This window comes from Schistocerca serialis, chromosome 7 (genome assembly GCF_023864345.2).
Source record: "Schistocerca serialis cubense isolate TAMUIC-IGC-003099 chromosome 7, iqSchSeri2.2, whole genome shotgun sequence".
In the NCBI taxonomy this organism is placed as follows: Eukaryota; Metazoa; Arthropoda; class Insecta; order Orthoptera; family Acrididae; genus Schistocerca; species Schistocerca serialis.
The window spans coordinates 209,536,134-209,559,898 of NC_064644.1; the positions used below are offsets into that span (position 1 = coordinate 209,536,134).

Genomic DNA, 23,765 nt, shown 5'->3' on the forward strand with positions numbered 1-23,765 from the left:
TGAGACGGGTTTGAAGAACGTTCTGGACAATTCGAGCGAATGTTTTGGTCACGCAGATGGCCCGACGTGTATGCCATAAAACATTCATGGGACATAATCGAGTGGTCAGTTCGTGTACAAAATCCTGCACAGCAACCCTTTTTCAATTATGGTCGGTTATTGAGGCAACATGGCTCAATATCTCTGCAGGGATCTTCCACAGACTTGTTGAGACGATGCCACACTGAATTGTTGCATTACGCTGGAGAGCTGTGACACGATGTTAGGAGGTATCCCCTGACTTTAAAAAATGGTTCAAATGGCTCTGAGCACAATGGGACTTAACATCTGTGGTCATCAGTCCCCTAGAACTTAGAACTACTTAAACCTAACTAACCTAAGGACATTACACACATCCATACCCGAGGCAGGATTCGAACCTGCGACCGTAGCAGCCACGCAGCTCCGGACGGAGCGCCTAGAACCGCGAGACCACCGCGGCCGACCCCCTGACTTTAATCACTTCATTGTATAGTGCTACAATGTTTATACAAAGAAGGGATGGATTATTAGGAAACACACTAAGCCAGCAAGGCGAGAAGTAATTATCAACTGTTTTCGACTGATGACAGTAACTCTGTTTAGAGTTATGTCCACATGATTGTACAGTATTTTCGAAATACTGAAAAAAATACATGACAGATATCACATTGTCTTTACGTTCGACTGTTTAAAGAAACTGTTCCAAATAAATATCTTTTATCGCACTTGCGGAGCAGTCATATATCTAGAAAACTTCCAAAGTCTGAGAGATATACTTCTGAATTAAACTTAGCAATAATCTAGCTCACTGAGCGCTATTTTTGCGCTCCTGGTTTAGTTCTTTTTAGTAATTCTGAGTTCGGGTCGAGTGTGTCTTTACCCTTTCATCGCCGGCCGCGGTGGCCGTGCGGTTCTGGCGCTGCAGTCCGGAATCGCGGGACTGCTACAGTCGCAGGTTCGAATCCTGCCTCGGGCATGGGTGTGTGTGATGTTCTTAGGTTAGTTAGGTTTAAGTAGTTCTAAGTTCTAGGGGACTTATGACCTAAGATGTTGAGTCCCATAGTGCTCAGAGCCATTTGAACCCTTTCATCATTCGCCATGTTTTAACGCCTGGTGGCTGATATGGTAATGAATGCAAGAGGGTTTTGAGGTCCTGAAATTGAGTCTGATCACTAGTAATTCACATTCGAGTGAGGCCAAAATGACATAAAATGAAGTGTTGGAAACTGCCAGTGAACAATGAACCAGCTTTTCATCTAAGCCTTTTGAGAAACCCCAGTAACCTTGTTTATACCAAAAAGGACTTCGTGAGCCAGTAAAAATACCACATGTAAGAAAGAGCTCAGAAGACCAATGGGAGGCTCTCCAATAGATTCCAAGAGAAGCTGCCGATCAGAGCCTTGCCAGAAAAGTAAAATGGCATAAGAAGAAATGATGAAGAAACTAGAAATATGATGCTAACGATGTTGTAGTGGACAAACGAAAGGCATTTGTGAAGTATCCGTCAACAAGGAAACGGAACGATAAAATAGAACGTCATAGGAAAAAAACTATCGCTGAAGGAGAAATATGCACAAAATACAGACTTGGTTGGGACGATTTTGTGGCCCTTTTATAACATAATATTCAAAGGTCCAAACCACAGATGTTTAAAATTTTTAAAACGCTGAACTGCGAGAGAAAGGATGTGAAAGTGAATCAGTTTATTTAAACGGCTGCAATACTTTCAAAATTTATGGCCTCAAACTTCAGAGCCTCTTACAGGTCAGCTCTCATGGAGCTGTTCAAGATACACCATGTCTAAGTGTGAACTTATAAATAATGAACAAAATAAAAATTTCTAACCCTCAGAAGATTCGATTAATCTTGAGAGCTGTACTCAGTTAATTCGCATTCCCATCTTCAAGAAAGGAAATCTGAAAAACAGTGATACTCTGGCTTTCGAAAAGAAAACTCTCGCAATGATGGATATTGATGATTGAAAAACACGAGGAATTCAGTCAAGAAACACATAGTGCTTTCGTCGATTTCAAAAGAGCTTTCGTTAAAGTCAACAGAAACGAATTATTACAAACTCTAGAAGATCATCAAGTTCCCCAGCAACTGAAGGATGATAAATTCAGACATCAAATTTAATCTCTCTCAAGGACGAGGACAAATCACCAGAGCGAGGCGGAATACAGGTAGAAGTACCACAACGATCCGGCTTTTCACCAATATCGCCTATTTTTTGTATGAAAAAAATCATTCAAGAGTGGAGCTAAGTGGCATACGGCTTCATTCAAATCAACAGCACGACGAAAAATTAAACAATGTTCTTTGACTATTGGCCAGCAAACCCTGTCTGGTGTTGCTCGACTGCCTGATGCAGTTTTTTCCCTGAGACAGCACTTCGACCAATCGTGCTTCTTTGTGGTGAAGACGAGAAGAAATGAGCAGGAGAACGCTAACACCTAGTCCCACAGCGAAGAAATCGCCGACTCGGCCGGGAATTGAAAGAGGGACCCCACGTTCTGGAGGCAGCGATACTAACCAGTAGACCCGAGTTGCAGTAAAATAGCCACACAAAATCAAGTTGCTTCACTGTGTGCCACCAGAGGATGACCTGCAGCGTTCTCTGGACATTTAACAGATCATATCCGAGAAATACAGCATGGAAATTACCACCGAAAAAACAAAGTAGCATCTGTGAGGAAAATTAAATATTGGAGATAGCAAACGTATTCGCATATTTAGGCAGCAAACGGTCCTCCCCGGAAAGAAGCTGATCCAACTGAAGAAAACACCAGGTGTACAAAAACAATGGGAGTCATTAATAAGGTAATGAAACCTTCTCTTCTCCAGAAGCACACCAGAATACGCCTGTGACACGCTAAGGCAGCGAAGTCTGGCCAATAAAGGCAAAAAAATGCGAAAAGGTTACCAGGCTATGAAATGAAATGCTGGAAGCAAATAAGATCACGTAACACCCGTCATGCATTATATACAGAACTACCGAAACAACTGGAGAAATCATTTACAGCGAATGAGTTCAAAGAGGATCCAAAAATCGATGCTATACTAACATGCCAATGGTGTAAGAGCTCAAGGTCGACCAGAGAAAAGATGGCAGGAGGACTTCTAGAGGAAACCGTGCCAGCTCAACAGACCCAATACTCGGAAGGAAGATTATTGTAAAGATTAGGGTTATTAAGAAAGTTTTAATGTTCAACTCATTCGGGTAGCTACTTACTTTATCAGAATGGGCATAGAACTTAGGTTTGAAATTTAGCCCATGTAAAATACAAGCAGTCTTAGTCGCTCGTAAAACGCTGGCTGCTCCCCAGTTCGGAGAATCTCTTCCACGCTTAGTCCTCAATAGCAAAGAAATCACCTTCTCTTCTTTTGCAAAGTATTTGGGGATAGTTCTGGACCATCACCTATACTGGACTGAACGCTCAACTACAGTCTGTGATAAGGTGTCAGCATCACTTCATTCATTATAGAAATATAAGAAAGTATTTCCTCTCGAGCTTAAAAAGGAACTTGTGGATCCACTAGTACTCCCCGATCCTTGATTAAGATGATCCTATTCTCTGAAGATTTTTCTATGATAGCTCACATCAGCTGTAACTGGCAATGAATGCTATTGTGCGATACATTTATGATGTACGCTATTTCGACCAACTACTCCTGCCTATGAACAATTACCATGACTATATGCCGATGAGCGTAGACATTATCGTAAGCTGTATTTGCTGCATCATCTTCTCAATTAATGCATTCCTCTCTGTTTATCTTCAATCCTTACGCTACTGTCTGAACAACACAACAGAAATACTCGTTCTCAACAAAGTAGTATCATCTTCGTACCACTAAACCACCCTGCCATGTTCTCTAGATAATTTTCTGTATCAGGAACCCAATTTTGAAATAATCTTTGTCATAACCTTCGAGAATTTAAAATCCTTTCAAACTTCAAAATCGCTAACGGCTCACATTCTAGCAAATACCGTATTTTGCGACCTGTAAGATTCACTTATTTCTTCCAAGAACTGCCTGCAAATTTCAGGTGCCTCTTATATTTGAAATTAATATAAAAATGTCCAGTGTTTCATTTAAAATTCCTGCTAGTCTTAAAAATGGCCATATATTCGATGCCGCAGGAAACCTATCTCTGTCTGGCAACATTGGATTCAACTCGCAGCAGCAGTGTACCGATGCGACGAACATGAGTTGCAGGGATTCAGAAGCTTGCTAACACTGTCTCCCTCCGCTCCCGCCTCATAAACCCAGAACACTGTCTAGCTCATCATACGCCATTGCAGCCTACGGTGCCAGAAACTTGAACTGAAAGTGATGTGTGTTATCGGTAACAGTACAATACTCTTGTTACTAGCTAGTTTCGTAATGGAAAAAAAATAAAAGGGGTTCATATGATACGGGCAATAAATTGAAAGTAATAGCATGTGCAGAAGAACGTTGAAACAGAGCAACTGAGAGGCATTTCGGCTCTTCACCGACAGAAAAAACCATTCGCGGCTGGCGGACTAGTAAAGAAGAACTGACAAAAATGAGGAAGACTAAACGTGCAAATAAAGGACGGAGTGCAAAATGGTCAATACTAGAAGATGACACATTGAAATGGATTCAAGGAAACCATCAAAATGGCCCTGGAATTAATACAAAACTGATTCACAGAGACGCTCGTAAGCTAACGCTACAGTGGAACTTAACAGAGTTTCAAGGTGGAGTTGATTGGTTCTACAAGGCGAACCAAAAGCAAAATTTCTCAGGAAATGTCGGAATAGTTTGAAGAGAAAACATCTTTCTATTGCTTTATTATTCAACATCGAAAGAAGATTAGTACTACGCCTAATAGCGAATATGGACGAAGTTCCTCTGACAGTTGATGTGCCTAGCAATATAACTGTTACCATGAAAGGTGCTAAAACTGTAATTGTAAAAACAGGTAGGCATGAAAAAAGAACTACACTGTTGCCCTTTGATGCTGTGCTGACTATTCTAAACTTATTCCAATGATCATTTTCAAGGGCAAAACAGTGCCAAAACCTTCTAAAATACTGCCAGGTGTTGTTCAAATGATTCAAATGGCTCTGAGCTCTAGGGGACTTAACATCTCAGGTCATCAGTCCCCTAGAACGTAGAACTACTTAAACCTAACTAACCTAAGGACGTCACACACATCCATGCCCGAGGCAGGATTCGAACCTGCGACCGTAGCGGCTAGGTGTTGTTGTTCACGTACATGACAAGGGATGGATGGACCACTCTTGTGTGAAATTACGGCTTAACGGGGTGCAGAGAGAAGGAAAGATGCTTTATTGAAGAAGTGTTCCCAACTTGTAGTAGATCAGCTAAGCAATCATTTGAAAAATTCTGTGAAAGAGAAACTGAAACAGGGAAATACACAGCTTGCTGTTATTGTGGGAAGACATACTTCATAACTGCAATGTCTTCATATCTCGTTAAATAAACCATTTAAAGTGCATTTTGGAAAGCAATGGAATGGATGGATGATGGATGAAACACAGTATGAATTCAAGCCGAATGTAGCTTTAAAACTATCTACAATGAAACAAGTGTGCCAGGGGATAAAAACAGTCGTGTTCTAAAGTGAGAGAAGACATTATTGTTAAGTATTTCAAGAAGTGCGGCATAAGTACCGCTCTCGGTGGTAGTGAAGACCGTCTTATATATGAACAGAACAACGAAGATGACGACGATGACGAAGAAGAAGATGAAGAAGAATATTCAGATGTTGATTTCAGTGATTTTAAAGAAGACTTTTTCTTAGTCTGGACTTGCAATCTAATAATAAAAACTGTAGAAGTGCTATATTTTTAAAAAATTACTTAAAAATTAAGGTGTATCTTATAGTCCATAGTGTTTTATAGTCTGTAAAATACGGCAGATATGTCTTCTTCCAGCTCACTTTCATTAGCCCTTTCTTCCCCACCATTGTTCCCTCTCCTTGTTTACAGACTTCTCTATTAAAATACTTCTTTCATAGCAGCCATTGTTACTTCCACTTCAAAGTCTCCTCTTTCATTATTCTTTCCACTTCTTCTAATAACAAACAAGGCTTCAAAAAAGCTAATCTAATCAGTATTATTCTTAATGTCTTCATTATTTTATTATCATTATTAGTGTTTTTACTATTATTATTATTATAAATTATTATTTTTGTTAATAATGCAAATTATCGTTTCTCACTTTGTTATGTAACAACTAAATTAATATCAGTCTTAATTCCTCCATTATTTTATCATCATCTTATTATTACTGTTATTATTGCTAATTATTATTTTATTACTACTGAAAATTATTATTATTGTGACTGCTACATAATATTTTTTGTATGTGTTTTGCGTGGTCAGATGTAAGAAATGCCCTTAAGGTCCTAATCTGTTCAAGCTAATTAAGTAATAAGTAATTAAATAAAATAAATGTGACAGTGTGCCCATTCTGTCTCAACGATTGATTCAGTATTAGGTTTCCCACTTTCCTGCTAAACACAACATAGATCAGACTTTCTCAAAGGAAGTGTTACGACGCTGTACTGTGTACCATTGTCCAGTAGACCACTACATGAAATTTTGTTCTATCCAGAGTTTATAGTATAGTGAAGTTACCTTTTAAGAGTCAGATGGAACAATCAGTAACCAGTTTCGTGAAGTTTGAACATGTTAACACCTTAGTGGTGACCGTTTGTCAGTTAGGATTGTTGACAATTCCAGCAATGGTAGAAATCTGGAACAGTGGCAAGCTAACTCCTCCCACTTAGTGAAAATAAGGACACCCTGGTGACATGGTCATTTTCAGTGTTCTATCCAGAGTTTATAGCACAGTGTAGTTACCTTTTCAGAGTCAGATGGAATAATCATTAACCTGTTTCATGATAGTTTGAACATGTCAACACCTTAGTGGTGACCGTTTGTCAGTTAGGATTGTTGACAATTCCAGCAACAGTAGAAATCTGGAACAGTGGCAACCTAACTCCTCCCACTTAGTGAAAATAAGAGCACCCTGGTGACATGATCATTTTCAGTGTATACACTCCCATAACAAAGTGGTCTAAAACTTTTAATTAAGTTTTTGGAAGGAAGGACTTGTTATTCGTAAACAGTGTTCATCCCCTGGTATATGTGCGGAGTTAATACGAGTTAATCACAACTTACAGTTTTAGTTCGCTAGCGACGGTAGCTACTTAAAAGACTACCGTCAAGCATCGAAAGATGAGTGAATACGAGCATGCAGCCCTATCTGCTATAAATATTTTCATCAGCAGATCCATCACTAGTATAAAGCACAAGAAATTCCTTGATTTGTGTAATTCAGACCTTGCATAAAGAAATGGCCCAGTCCTAACAAATGGCTGATTATAATGTGTTATCAACAAAAATCGACACAATAGAATTGTTCTTAAAAGGCCTGCTAATGTGTTTCTTTCACTCAAAATGTACACTTCCATTCCAATTGCGTTGTTACTATATTTTATCATGAGCAGACGTTTGCAAGTGTAAATAGTGCTTATATCTTAGTTTAAAGTGTCTTTACGATCGTGATATCACTTCAAGTTTCGACACAGAATCTAGAGCCACCTTCTAACATAACTTTATTTGTAATAATGATTTTGTGCCACATAAGAGAACATTTGACTATATTTAGACTACAGATTGTGTACCGTGAATGTACAAATAGGCCAGTAAGGTTCTCACAATTCCTGGTTCGTTGGGGTAGAGCAAAAGTTATGTCATCCGAAATTAAATGTTGTTCCTGCCAGATTTTTCCTATAAATAACGATGAGAAAGATGCTATCTGCTCTGTTCGACAACTATTTGCTAGAGGAACTATTATTACCACTTGCATATCGTTCCCACACTGAATGAATGTTTTATGAAATACGTTTTGCTGCTTCAGCTCTTTTTCACTAATATTTATCTGCACCTTGCGTCTTGATAGCATGCTACCATCATCAGGTGCATTACAGTTACACGTACATTAACCTGAAGTGTGATTCGGATTATACGCTGGGTCTGGTAATTAAGTTATGTAACAAAATTTAACTCTGTACGGAAAGATTCTTCTATTCAAATGAGAGGAATATGTTCTTCATTTTACAGAAACGGCGATGGGAACTTCCGTTAACGCACAGAAGAATCTCGAGTCTGCTTATGTGACTTCAATATACAGGTAATCTTATTTATCCCAACGGTAATACATCGCCATTCTACTTACTCTCTTGCTCCAAACGTGGAAAGATCTTTCTACCTTCTGTTTCAATTCATTTACTCCCAAAATATGCAGAATAAATAATAAAAATAGTATTCATGATAATAATTATACTAAGCTGGAAGTATACGCTTATTTACTACCAACTGATCTCCAGTTCACATGGGGGTACACGTGATAAACCAAAAACGTTCGAAACTAACGAACTCATTTGTTAAAACGAAATGTGTATATATGCCAATTCGACAAATTATGATCCAGGAACATAAACATTTCACCTAGCTACTATAGCATACTAATTTCACAGTCCCTTTATTTTGCATAACCGTGATGCATACGGTGAAACATGATTGTATGTAGTTGTTGATCTATTGATCTACTACATTCTCAGACGTTCTTCATCAAATAATAGGTGAATATTCGCACTGAGATGTAATATATCGTCACAATGTAGGATTTTTATTTACCGTCACCCATTTATCACAAACAAGCCTCATAAGGACGCAAGCTAACTCATATTGGGGTTGACAACATTTGTAGCTTTTGGACTGATACAGAAATTTAGTAATTCTATCCGGCAATATACCAAACAAACATTATGCCGCTAGACGTAGCTGTTCACAACATTTACGAGAAAATTTTATTGATCTTTAGTTAATAATGAGGCATAAAAAGTCCATATTAACCACTTATTTACCTTCTCACATAAGAGTAATTTATACATTCTGTTATCTAGTCTGTCCTAGTCAAACTAAGTACATATCAACCTGAAATGATAGGATTGAGGAACTTGTAAATACTTTGTAAATACTGGAAAGAAAGTAAACAATGTGTTAATTGAAAAGTTGTGAGACTGGACAATGAAGTCAAGTAAGTTAAAAACATGTAAGGTTTCTACTGTTGGAGATGTTGGATAACTGTCTGTATGCAGTCACAATCAGGAAACATACTGTTTTTCTTCCACTTGCTTAGTGTTTAGATTTAGCTGTTGTTTATAAATTCCTTACTTTCTCTTTATTAAAAGAGCTACGACGTTGAAGCCACTAATATAAAATGAGGTACCAGTGGATGTAGGCGTTCAAGATATCTGCAATTGATTTAAATTTTTTCTAGTGCTGTTTCCTCCATATAATGATATTTATAAAGAAGTTAGATATTGGGGTGTTATTGCACGATGATTTTAACTTAATGTCATTAAGAAAAAGAGCCATTATCACAATACATCCCTTAATTTTTGTAATTTCACTTCTTTATCTAATTACGTTCACCACATTCGTCATCACCTTTCCAGTTACCATAAACCATCTAAACACGACATGAAAAGAAGATTTTTCGATGTAAATTAGTATTCCACACTATGCAAGGAATAAGAACCTAAGTAAGCCAATGCTGACAGTGTCACACAAAAAAAGTAAATGTAACCTAAAGAGATACAAAGTACTGAAATTCTCATACAGCAATGCCGGTGCGAAATTTAACTTGAAAATTTTCTAACTTCACTAACTCAATCAGATAGACGATTATACTTACAAGCTCTCCTTTCACGTTAACAGAGTTTAACATTTATCACTATAAAGTACAGAGCAGTCACTGATGTGATAAGTGTTTGTATGCTTCAGGTCTCATTTTGATCAGGTGATGGCTGTTGCTGAAACGCTTCGTGTGGAACAATAAACCCGTTGTGATGGAGACAGATTCTGGGTGTAAGCGGTCGAGAAAGTGGACGGCTGACTTCCTTGAATAACTTCCACTCCAGCTGACCATAGTATTACAATACATCATGACAAAAACTAACCTCCTCGAAATGCTCGTCTATTGGATATCAATACACTTTAGTAGTAAAAATCATTCTGGATAGAAATTGACCTCTGACCGTTGGGTTACCTACATGCAGAGGTAGGGCTGAGACAAGGAGAACAATGGGATGCTGTATCACATTCTATACAAAGCACACAGCTGCATCCAAAAAACACACACATGTGCGTACTGCGCTTTTCAACTCCATCTTCAATCAGACCTTTTTCTTGAGCATAGGCCACAGAGACAGCTTATGAGGCAAAACACATACATACATACATGCACACACACACACACACACACACACACACACACACACACACACACACACACACACACACACGAATATCTTTCTCTCCCAATCATAACCCTGCATTTTACTGCCATAAAAAGTGAAAAGGCCAATCAGTATGAACACCAGAGCTGCCGTGTTGCTCTGCTACTTTGATCTCTAACCCCGCTACATCATCTTTGCTCTGATAGTTCGATCCCTGACAGCCTCTCCACTGCCTTGTTCTTGTAGTTCGATCTCTGACCCATATAGATGTGACAAAGGTAGTTGAGCTGATGTCTAGTTCTCAACAAATATATAAGTTCCCTATTACAACTATAGTGCTTACTTCACCATCGAGCATGAAGTGTATATCACCTTTTGCTGATAATGTCAATTTACATTGCTTTGTAGTGGAAACTCTATGCAGCTCAATTTGACATATATACTCTCTAGTCGATTTATTATCATCATGTAATACCTTGTCAAATGTGCTAAATGGTACAACGATTTTCTCAGATTTATTTCGAATATCAGTTGTATCTTTTGTTACTTCGGCTACAACCGATAAGTCATTCCCTGTTTCTTAAGAACAGGTTCAAATGGCTCTGAGCACTATGGGACTTAACATCTGAGGTCATCAGTCCCCTAGAACTTAGAACTACTTAAACCTAACTAACCTAAGGACATCACACACATCCATGCCCGAGTTAGGATTCGAACCTGCGACCGTAGCGGTCGCGCGGTTCCAGGCTGAAGCGCCTAGAACCGCACGGCCACACCGGCCGGCCTAAGATCAGGTCTCAGCATACTCAATGATTGGAACTTGCTTGCCTGGCACTGGACGTCTCACAATGATGTACACAGCCCTTGCTGCACACCTGAAAGATCCTGTGTGACATTCAAGTTTAGAGTTCGTTGATCATGGTGCAGCGTATATGGTCACTGGAGCCTTCCTCCCCAGTACTGGAACCTGCACCCAGTCAGACAACATAGTTCTGTCATATATAAAACACCCAGCCCTTCCATTGGATCAGGATTCCACAGATATAGTAATTCTTACGTAATGATTATTTAAGAAATGAATTCAGCTTAATTTTTAACTTACAGTTTCCTGAAGGATCAAGAGGGCGGAGCAGGTATTCAGAGACGGAACTATGAGAACAAATGTTGCGGAAAGACGTCAGCGACTAAACTCACAGAGCAAGGTGGAGGCTGCGGGGTGCATAGAACAAACTCCTTTGTAACGTTTCCGTCGGTCAGGAATCAGGCTTAAGGAACAAAGATGGCAGGGAAGGTCGTAAGACAACGAACTAAAAGGACAAAAATGGGGCGGCAGTGGTCAATATCGACATAGTGAAACTATCTTAGGGATCAGAGACCAAAGATGGGAGGGAATGGAAACAGATATCAAACTACAAGAAATGAAAGTGGCGCTGAAGGGTTCAGGGACCGAATTAGCAGAGTAAGAAGGGTGTTCTGGAATGCACGTAACAGACTAACTTAGTAATATCTTTGGGGGTTCGAGATTGAACTACAAGAGCGTAGAAGGCAGATAAGGGGATTTAAATAGGAAGTAGTTGAGCATGGGTGGGAGAGGAGGCGGCAGAAATCGAACAAACAGAGCAGGAGGGAGCCTCTGTGTTATATAGAACAACGTACTAATGTAATATCCATGTGACAAGAGTTTGAACTACACGTGCAAGAATGCCACCGATTACAAGTGATACGTTGTGTCAGCTCCAGAGATTAAAAATTGAACTACGAGAAAAAGATGGGAGAACAGGGATCATAGATCAAACTACGGGAGCAAAGAAGCCGGAACACAATGTTAGAGATCGAAATAGCAGAACAAGATGGTGGCTAAGGTTTCCATAGAACGAACTATGAGAACAAAGATGGTGTTGCTTTTTACGGCAATAACGAACTGGGTTGTGACTGAGAGAGCAGTTTGCGTGTGTACGTGTGCGCGCTCTCTTGTTTGTGTGCATGTGTGCGTGTGTGTTGAATTAGAAGCTCTCTGGCATTTTCCCAAGAAAGGGCGTGGCTTACTTGAGAAGGAATTGAAAAATGTGAAGAGTAAAGTGATGGGCTGTGGTGGGGAGAGCAAAATTGTTTACTTTGGCTTTGAAGCTCTCTGACTGACCTACTTCCTAAAAAGTTTAGCTTATGAAAATGGGGCGTGACTTAGGAATGTTGGGAGGTGAGGGGAGGGGACAGGGAGGGAAGGGGAAGCAGTCGAGGGCTGGAGGATGGAAGAGGAGCAGAGAGGTTCTTCTCACCCGCGGTTCTCTGAAGCTTCACTTGGATTTGATCCACTACAGTGCTACTCACAATACAGGTCATCTTAAGTTCGCTTCGGCACAGCGTTGTACTTTACTAGGTTTGCTATAATTGACATAAATGTTTGCTGAACATTAGAAGATATTTATTTGTTTTGGTTATCAATAAAACTGAATGATTTAGTACCACTAGTTCTGGTCACATATTGTTAAATTACGTATGGTAAGAATAGCTCCATGTAATTTACCAGTAAAGTATTTACACCACTATCACCAAATGCTCCACATTACACTCCACTCTCCGTCGTGAGAAATATATACACCGAATGATCACACATGAGCTACAGTGTAAATATTTCCATGAGGAAAGGTATGAGTCTAAGGGAATTCAACAATTTTTCCAGTTAGGGCACACGAATCACTAGTATCTTATATTACTTCCGCGTGATTTATGTACTATTTTATGAGAACAGTTGTGTTACAAGTACTACATCATTTTCGTTATTTTATTTCAGAGTCGGAGAAATCACAGTTTGGAGAATACTTAGCCCGTGGCTGCAGAGCGATTTCATTTTCCGGATATCTCCGTCAGGGAGGGAGTTCTATAAGCAGCTTAAAGTACTACATGGATTCTCCCAAAAAGTAAGTTTACTTGCGTCTAGCAGCATCGATATGCACGAAAAATTGTAAATAATATCCGTTATTATGAAGAAGAACAATTGGAAGTCATCTATGGTTGTCACAGATGTATGACCTGGACTCTCGCATTGATCCACAGAACGGGGTAACGGCATTGATCAAGTCAGTGGACTGCCATTCTGGAGTATCAGCAGTGTTCAAACCCTGTCCGAAATTCTTTGAGCAGGTGCCAGTAAAACACAATTAATTCTCGTGTGGTTATTACGAAAATGACGATTCCGATATCCTGTCTCAGTCTGGGATGTGCCCTGTCTGTAATGACCTCGTCACCTACGAAGCGTTAAACGCTAATCTCTTTTACGTGTGCACAATACGATTATAACGGCCTAAGAAATTTGAAGAAGTCGGATTTTTGCCACTTGTTCACTAATGTCGATCACTATTACTCCTAACAGGGTATCGTCATAAATTTTCATTCAGTTGGTTGCATATGATTCTTCTTTGATTTTGAAAAATAGGAATGAGGTCGATCCTCACTTACGCTTCGGAGTGAGCAGTGGCTCACCATTTATCAAACAGTTAGGGATACTGTTTAAAACTACTGACACTGAATCTGGCTGATTTAATACTAAATGTATATAATACATGAAGGCAATCACAAACACTGAGGTAGGAAACAAGGCTAGAAGGTAACTGATTGATGGATAACAACTCCAACTAAGCTAACAAGATTCACCGCCCTGTATTAATTATACTAACATCAAAAAAAGTTTTGCATCATCCCGGTTTCCAGAACTCCTGAAGACAGACGTTGACTGTGGATATTGTATCACAGACACAGTCTCTTTGACTGTTCAGAGATGTCACTAAACCCGCCAAAAGATATAAACAACCATGCACGAGCAGCGCCTATTAGACGGAGGGGGTCCGACATCCGACCAGTTCAAGTCATTCCACCAGGAAGGAGGTACGCCGGTCGGAGTGGCCGTGCTGTTCTAGGCGCTACAGTCTGGAGCCGGGTGACCGCAACGGTCGCAGGTTCGAATCCTGCCTCGGGCATGGATGTGTGTGATGGATGTCTTGAGGTTAGTTAGGTTTAAGCAGTTCTAAGTTCTAGGGGACTGATGACCACAGCAGTTAAGTCCCATAGTGGTCAGAACCATTTTTTAAGGAGGTACAAGGGTCGTGCTGTCTGTAGTTCAACCATACCTAAACGGTCAATACCGCGGTTCAGTCACGTCCGCATTGTTACTTTCGGCCAGGAAGGGCTATAAACAAGGGAAGTGTCCAGGCGTCTCGGAGTGGACGAAAGCGATGTTGTTCGGACATGGAGGGGATATAGAGAGACAGGAACTGTCGATGACATATCTCGCTCAGGCTGCTCAAGGGTTACTACTGCAGTGGATGACCTCTGCCTACGGATTATGGCTCGGAGGAACCCTGACAGCAACGCCACCAAGTTGAATAACGCTTTTCGTGTAGCCACAGGACGTCTTTTACGACTCAAGCTGTGCGCAATAGGCTGCATGATACGTAACTTCACTCCCGACGTCCATGGCGAGGTCCATCTTTGCAACCACGACACCATGTAGCGCTGTACAGATGGGCCCAACAACAATCCGAATTCACCGCTCAGTATTGGAATCACGTTCTCTTCACCGATGAGTGTCGCATATGCCTTCAATCAGACAACCACTCTGAGTGATCTACGGCGAATCTCCGTTGAGGGCTGGGATTATTTGGGCCAACAGTGCACTGATGAACTTGTGGACAGTATGCCACGATGAATACAGGCATGCATCAATGCAAGAGGACGTGCTACTGGGTATTAGAAGTACTGGTGCGTTTACAGCAATCTGGACCGCCACCTCTGAAGGTCTCGCTGTATGGTGGCACAACATGCAATGTGTGGTTTCAATGAGCAATAAAATGGGTGAAAATGATGTTTATGTTGACCACTATTCCAATTTTCTGTACGGTTTCCAGAAGTATCGGAACCGAGGTGGTGCGATACTTTTTGATGAGTGTATTTCTTTAGAAACGTCCGGGACAAAATGCTTATAGATGAAATCACACTATATGGTTCTAGAGATGGTTCTAGAGACCTTTTCACGTCCCAGCCCTCTATGACGAATGAAAACTTGTACCAAGGCCAGAATTCAAACCAGGGTGTCCGCTCACTGGGCAGATGCGTTAACTAATACACCATTCCGGCACAGTGGCTTTGCACATCTGCACAGACTGCCACAGCGTGCCTCCTTCTTCAATCCAAATTCGCATTCACTTGGCATGCCCTCTAAACTCGAACATTGCAGAGGCTCTCGAACTGTATTGGCACCTTTCGGTCGAATGAAATGGGGGATCCTGCCTGAAATCCAGGCGCGGGTGCTTTAATGAAATGGATCTACATTGTTCCAGAGATCTTTCCAAGTCTCAAACATCTATTATGTACATATGTAGACAGAAGCGAACAGAATAGCAAAGTGAGCTGAGGCATGAACGGGAATTTGGACTGAGGAGGAAGGCTTGCTAGAGTAGTCTACGCAACGCCACAGTGACAGCGTGGCGTAATGGTTAGAGCGTCTCCTTAGAGAACAGGAGACGTGGGATTACAATCTCGGCCTTGGTAAAAATTTTCATTCGTCGCTTCACTCTGCATACATACGTTGTTTACAGGTGGATCGAAAATTTCTCGCATCTCTGCAGGAGCTATGTCCTACTAAGAAGTAAGTGGATTTAGCCGATCCTTCTTACTACTCATAGAGTTAACAGCTAAGTATTCGCTACCTTACAGGTCATATTATTTGTAACGGAGCTAAAAGTAGAAGGAGCACTCATGCATACCACCTCCATGAGTGTCTTTTTGTCAATTGAAAGAGCCGCTTCCGAGGAAACAACCAACTATGTAACACACAGCATCCTACAACATCTAACGAGATCGATAGGTCAACATTTATATATTTCCATTAGATACCGGGATACATCGGCGTAAGGGCAATTGACACGCTGACCCTCTTGATAAAGATAGCAGTCTACTTGCCCCCACTATGATATTCCTTTCAGACGGTGATTAGCATCGACAGCTTGCAATTACTGTGGAAGAGGAACGATCATCATTATACAATGTGGAACTTGGCCCCGGACTATGTAACAGCACATACCTCATACGCAATGGCTTTCTAATTCTTCCCTTCATCGGAAGGTAACTGTCACGGGAGGAAAAGCTGTATGCAGGAATCAAACCTGTAATGTATTTGAAAAACCGTTGTTGTAAAATGAATGTCTAATGATACATAAGTCTGTATTTATCACCTGACAGGTTCCTTTACCTCTTACATTACGGATAAGCTTCAATGTGAACGACACAATGTTCTTTGCCTTTGTATTCATGAAAACAACGTATATAAATTTTAATTGTAAAAGTTTCGCTGTGCATATGTCTTACAACTTAGACTCAGATTTCCAGTCATGTACTTGGTTGTATGGGCTAGTTGCCGCGTTTATTTGGAATAAAAATTTTAAAAATATTAGTGGAGGGTCTGGCTGATAAGATGGCATAATGGGTCTCAAGTTTACAGTTTTCTATGAAGCGATCAGTAACCCGTCGCACTCGTTTGACGATAGCAACTCTGCTGTATTTACTAATTTTGTTTGCGTTTCTCTTTATACTAGTTTTGTTAACCACAAAACGATCTTGGCGGTGGATTATGGTTTTATTTAGATCGGTGAAATGGACAGAGACTTTGCTCACGCCTTCTGTCCAGCGTCATTTGAGACTAGAGCTGGTGTGCAGTGTACAGCTACTGGAAGAGCGCAGACCTGCAGCCCCAAACCACCATCTGTGACTGTCAGCACGAACCATATCTACAGTACAATACTCAATCTTAAGAATAGAATTTTCTTGTTTAGTGTACTTACAGCAATTGCAGTTCTCTCGGCATTTCGTCCCCGTTTCTGTAGTGCTTAACTTACCAAGCCGTCTGTCACATTGTTCATCATCTTCGTCTTTTTCTCCTATAAAAACTAAGCGATCTTAACAGAATGTCATCGTGCCCATCCAATCAGTTTTCCTCTTGCACTGAGAGGCAAATTGAACTAGACAATGACTATACCTAGAGACATAATCCAGCTAGTTCCTGTTATACAGAGGACTTATCGGGTAATTATGGTGCAGTAATACACGTATGAGTACTTCTGCAGCATTATGTGGATCCATTTATCCATATAGAAGGCAAACAGCGGAGACTACAGAGGAGTTGCATAATTTTCTTGCCATCGAAAACACATAACACTGTGAATGCTTAAATCGCGTTATATGGGCATACTGATTCATGCAGCAGACAGATGTTTCCTAGCAGGTGAAAAATTTATACTTGTTTCTTTTTGTCTTTGGGACGTATTAAATCATCTGGAGAAACAGTTAGACCCGTCACACTTCTGATTAACCTTCAGGCTGTATTAAAGAAACGATGGCATTTTCTTGCTCCTCACATTTCTGTACCGAAATCGTGGGTAGAATCTTTCGCATTGTGTTCTGTTTGTCGATTTCATCGATTCATCCTCGAACACGCTTGTTGTCGCAACGGCTCCAGACAGATATGACAATAAGCCAGCAGCTTACTGTCTCAAGTTCTATCACTACGGTTCTTGTCTTCATATTTTTTCTGGATATCTAAATTTTTTTTTTGACTCACCGATGTATGCTTTATGACAAGATGCTTGTACTTAAGTAGTTAGAAATAAACAGTCATGCAACATCTAAGTATTCGTATTGTACTAACTTTCATTAGAGAAGTACTTAGCTCTCTGAGTGTGAATTTTGCATCAACTACTTCCAATAAGATACAGAATAGAACATCAATAAGATTTTGATATAACGAAAGCCATTAATTTTCAGGTGATCCAAGAGAAGAAAAAGGCGAGGATGACTGTTAAAATTGATGGTAAAACTCCACAGTACGATGAACTAGGTATTTTACCTTTCATATGAGATTCTCGTAAACAGATACGGTTTCTAAAACAGGATGATAATGAGACTTTCTTTCACAGGGAGAAAACGACGCGTGGCTTTCCTGGACTTGCTTCTCACTGAATCAGAGCAAGGTCAGAAGCTAACGGACGAAGAGATTCAAGAGGAAGTGGACACGTTTATGTTCGAGGTAAACAGCTGTGGTATTAACCTCCTCCTATGTCCTGTCTGCAGGTACAAACATTCTGCTGATTTTTCTGTATTACTGCGTTGTTTATATGTTTTTCATTTTATAGTATTTTGTATTTACTGTATAGCATCCAATACTATGGAGCAGTTCACCCACAATGGAACTCTTCATTACAGCTACTCAATCACTAATATCGGTATTAAAAACATATATTTGTGAAATACAATGACTTCTTAACTGAGCTCTGCCACTTGAATTTGTTTACTTAACAGTCTTATACCCTAAATAGAGATTGTACCCGCGATATAGGGGTACCATCTTTGACTAGTAATCAAAAATCTAGGGTCCTGTGTTTGAACGTAGCCAATGCTTAAATTTTTAATAACAATCATCGGTAATGGCGGTCGTAGACATCCGAAATAAGTAAGTTTGGCCTGTAATTGAAGAAGAGTCATGATGATCTCTCCATTGGCAAAAGATTTCGAATTAGTCTCCCGTTCGGTTCCCGGGAGGGGACTGCCAAAAGAGAGGTGACCTGAGAAAAAGACTGAATAATCAACGAAGTCGAGGCTTGGGTTGTCAGAAATTCGAACATGAAGACTTAAAATCTGAAAAGGGAAATGCTGAGGCTGAGTCTCGATATAGTCGGAATGAAATTAGAAGGAAATCCAGACCATTAGCTGCTTACAGGTTTTGACAAAAATCAACATATTCGGGGTCAATGAAGGGAAACGGAAAGAAGACAATGATTTCCTTTCAGACAAGAATAGGGTAATACCGACAGTATCAGAAAATGGTATAACGTATGTAGGATTCGTTGTGAATAGGAAGGCGGGCGGAGACTGAGTTACTGTGAACAGTTCTGTGGTAGAGTACTTCTCACCAGAATCAACAGCAAACCACCGCCGACAACGATAGTTCAGATATATATGCCGACGTAGCAAGCCGAAGATAATGAGATAGAGAATGTATATGAGCATATTGAACGTGTAATTCAGTTGGTAACATGAAAATCTAATAAAGTTGGGTGATTGAAATGCGGTTGGAGTGGAAGGAGTAGAAGAAAGGTTTAGGGCAGATGTGGGCTAGGTAGTAAGAATGAAAAAGGAGAACTAACTGCGCTCTGCAATAAATTGTAGTTAATAATAGAGAATACTCAATTCAAGAATCACAAGGGGAAGATATGTACGTAGAACAGGCCCAGGGATATGGAAGAGTCCTGCTGGATTACATCATGGTCAGACTGACATTCCGAATCAGATACTAGATTTTACTCAGGAGCAGATAAAGGCTCAGATAACTATTTAGCAATGATGAAACGCAGACCGCAGTTTACGAGAATCTTAGGAAAATTGTGAAGGAGTTGGAAAAGCGACGATTGTCAGAAGGACTGACTCAGCGGCCGGCCGCGATGGCCGAGCCGTTCTAGGCGCTTGAGTCCGGAACCGTGCGACTGCTACGGTCGCCGGTTCGAATCCTGCCTCGGGCATGGATGTGTGTGATGTCCTTAGGTTAGTTAGGTTTAAGTAGTTCTAAGTTCTAGGGGACTGATGACCTCAGATGTTAAGTCCCATAGTGCTCAGAGCCATTTGAATGATTTGAACTGACTCAGCGTATAAACAGGTCTAAACAAAGTTTGGTGAATTAATTTTGTTTTTTTTGTTTTTTGCACTTTTCATTCTTTTCTCTGATGGAGGAGTGCGGGTTGCTCGAGGGCTTGCTGTATACTCGTTTCAGCCGTTGGATTTTACATTTTATGTTTATTTACATTTATTTATTTTCATGCAATTCAGTGCACATTTCATTTTTACAATACAATTGAGACTTTCATAGTGACATTACAGTTTGGATCATTCATTCTGATATTGTTACAATGAGATTTTTTTTTCTATCAAACTGTGCATTTCCTGCAGTTGTAGTACAATAATATTACTCAAAGATTGTGTTGCTTCTAATGTGATATGCATTTTGCTTAGTTCAAATGTAATAATGTTACATAGCACATAAAATGATAGTGTGGAGAGCAGAAAGAGCGATTAGAGCGGAGCAGGTTGTCGTAAGCTTTTTCCTAGAGGAGAGTGAGTGGTACAGATTGAAGTGTAGAGTCTTAATTTCTATTTACAGTTTCTGTTTACAGTGTGGAGGTTCTTAGAGATAGTTGTAGCTACTTGAGTAGTTCATGGTCGTGTGTTGGTTGTAGTGTGTGTGTGTGTGTGTGTGTGTGTGTGTGTGTGTGTAAGTGCGCTTGTTTGGGTGTGTGCATATATGCGTGTGTGTGGGCGTGTGTATGTATGTATGTGTGTGTGTGTGTGTGTGTTTTCTTGTCTGGGTGAGGTGGGGTTGTGGGGTTGGCCGTGAGTGGTTCCAGGATGGGGGCTAGTCGGACTGGCTGGCCTATGGATCTTCGAGGCACCAATCGGTAAAAATGTTCCTTAGAAAACGCTGCACACCTTCCTTGGCCTCTTGTTGAGGCCCTTAGCGCTAGGATTTCACCCTGAACAAGTCCCGCCCATTCACCCCCCCCCCCCCCCCCCTCCATGCTTATCCATAGTGTAAGGCCCTCCCCTAAACAGCCGCCAGTTCCGCAAACTGGAAGCTACACCAAAGTTGTTATCGTCACAGTCCGACACATGTTACACTGTGATGAAATTCAGTAATGATATGAAATTTAAGTTTTTCTGGATAGTAATATAATATGAATCTGCATTATTAAAGAAATAAATATATTTATAAAAAACTGAAAGCATCGCCAGCAACAGAAAACAAAAAATAACGTGATGTTATTTAAGGGCAATAAGGACAAATTGTCATTAACTAATTCACTTATTATAACACGTTTATTTGAGAGAAACAGCAGAGCAAACGTACGATGCAAAAATAGTGGTATTGAATCTGTTACGTCGGTAGTAAAGCCACGAACGCAGTCGAATAACTCTGTTGTCTAAAATGAGCGTTATATAGAAATAAGTCAAAGTCGTTTTGTTTATATAGGCCCTCATAGTAGCTCACGGAAATTAAAGAATATAAGAATGCCATAAAGTAGAAATGCCTAAAGAAAGCAGTAACATATTTGCTTGTATGACATATTTCGTTAGTATTTGCATGGGTAATGGGTGAATTTTAACTTTTAAATTCTTCCTGTGGTGTTACCGCCAGACACCACACTTGCTAGGTGGTAGCCTTTAAATCGGCCGCGGTCCGTTAGTATACGTCGGACCCGCGTGTCGCCACTATCAGTGATTACAGACCGAGCGCCGCCACACGACAGGTCTAGTCGAGAGAGACACCCTAGCACTCGCCCTAGTTGTACGGCCGACTATGCTAGCGATGGTTCACTGTCTACATACGCTCTCATTTGCAGACACGACAGTTTAGCTTAGCCTTCAGATACGTCATTTGCTACGACCTAGCAAGGCGCCGTATTCAGTTGCTATGAATGTATTCTGATCAGATAATATTTAGAATCATGTACCGTCAAGAGCGACGTTCATCATTAATGGATTAAAGTTAAGTATCAAACTAATTACGTCCGCTTTCTGAATTCTAATTCCTTGTCATGTTCCAGACCTCACGTCAGAATAGTTCTTCCCTCCTCACGCCAGCCTGCGTGAGCTAAAACGCGTTCATTGCGGCCTCCACTAGTAACACGGTGTCGGCTCTTCTCCCAACACAACACTTCCAATGCCATACCAACGCATTATAAGCGAAGTTATAAGGAATTATCACTGTTTCTATGTGATTAGTGTCCTATATGCTGTTGCAAACGTCTCTGGAAAATTATCTGTCGTTATTATTTGGTCTGACCGTTTTTAGCCGAAAGATTTATTAACTTCGTAAATGTCATTCAAACCATTTTAAAAAAATAATAATGATGATGTGTATGTTTGTCACAGAGCAGTTATAGAAGAGATAAATGCTGCAGTGTTTCACGGCTGTAAAACGTCCTTCATGCTGTGGTAGTTCTTCTTCCACCACTAAAATTTTTCATCAAAACTATTCAATGAATAACACGCAAAAACAGCTTGGATCGATTTAGCAAGAAAAAAGTAATTTTGATGTCTTTTGGAAGTATAGTGAACATTGGTGATTGTTTCACATATACTGACTGAGTTCTGAAACTTAAGTGTCAAGTATACTGTGGTTCCTCTTTCTCCAAGAAAATTATTCTTTGAGGGTAGGTTTCTCCTGTTTTAGCTTTGGGTGTTTTTTCTCACATAGAAGTATGATTCTTCATAGACTGTTGATCTTAATACTGAGTTCTCATATTTAAATTGTTTTCTCTTATGCTAAATTGTTTTCTCTTATGTTTGCTGTGGAAGTACCTGGCACAGCTGAGGCCAATTGTGCCAGTTTTGTGTAAAGTGTCTTTTAACTATGTGGCAAAATTTAAGACCTAGCAAGATATTAAGTGCAGCCGAACGCGGTAAACCACGTGGGTCAACTGAAACGATGCCCAGGCTCGGAAAAAAGCCCGGGAAAACCGGAAGTGAATGGGTGGGACTTTTTCGGAGGGGTGAGTGGGCGGAACTTGTTCCGGGTGAAATCCTAGGGCTAACGATTCCTCTTGTTGAGATGGTTAACCAGTGGCTCTCATCAGCACAGTTGAGTTTCTGTGTCTAATCTCCAGGTCATTCATATTAGCCAATCCAGGAAGTTAATATGTTGCATAAATGTTTGGTTTTTGTGAAGTCAACATTCAGTGGAGTCCCACCCTTTCAAATCTTCCCAAAACTGCGGGTCCTCCCCGGGTCCCCGCTACATTTTAGAGACAGCTATCGTAGCACCTAGTGCTTTCAGGAGGAAACACAGCTTTCTACTTTTTGTGCACAGCGTTCCTTCTTATTCCACTTCTGGGTTGTAAAAATGGTTGCTGCTGGGTACCGCCATAGAAAATTTTATCTATGTTTGCCTGTGGTGCTTCAGCCAGCCAAGTGCAGCACTAGACAAGGCTATCAGCTGGCCTGTGTGCCACTGACCTACGTGCCTCCCGGCGCTAGCTTTCACCAACCGCTCCAAGGGTGGTGGCTCACATGACTCCACGGTAATGTCACCTTGTCTTTCACTGCGTTCAGAGTCCTCTTTTTTATATAATGTACGAAAATTTCAATAAAACCGTAAATTAAGAGTAAACTCTGCCGATGACAGCCAGACTATTGTTATACAGAGTGGTCCATTGATAGTGACTGGGCCAAATATCTCACGAAATAAGCATCAAACGAAAAAACTACAAAGAACGAAACTCGTCTAGCTTGAAGGGGGAAACCAGATGGCGCTATGGTTGGCCCGCTAGATGGCGCTGCCATAGGTCAAACGGATATCAACTGAGTTTTTTTAAATAGAAACCCCAGTTTTTTTTATTAC

The 23,765-nt window shown here is 40.5% G+C and overlaps 1 protein-coding gene across 1 annotated transcript in view; it reads left to right on the top strand.

Moving 5' to 3' along the window:
* LOC126412174 (cytochrome P450 4C1-like) overlaps nt 1-23,765 on the top strand; it is a 121,253-nt gene that overhangs the window by 65,365 nt on the left and 32,123 nt on the right. The window contains exons 5-8 of the mRNA XM_050081655.1: nt 8,148-8,217; nt 13,122-13,248; nt 18,143-18,215; nt 18,295-18,404. Coding sequence (XP_049937612.1) covers nt 8,148-8,217; nt 13,122-13,248; nt 18,143-18,215; nt 18,295-18,404 — 380 coding nt within the window. The remainder of the gene's footprint in view (nt 1-8,147; nt 8,218-13,121; nt 13,249-18,142; nt 18,216-18,294; nt 18,405-23,765) is intronic.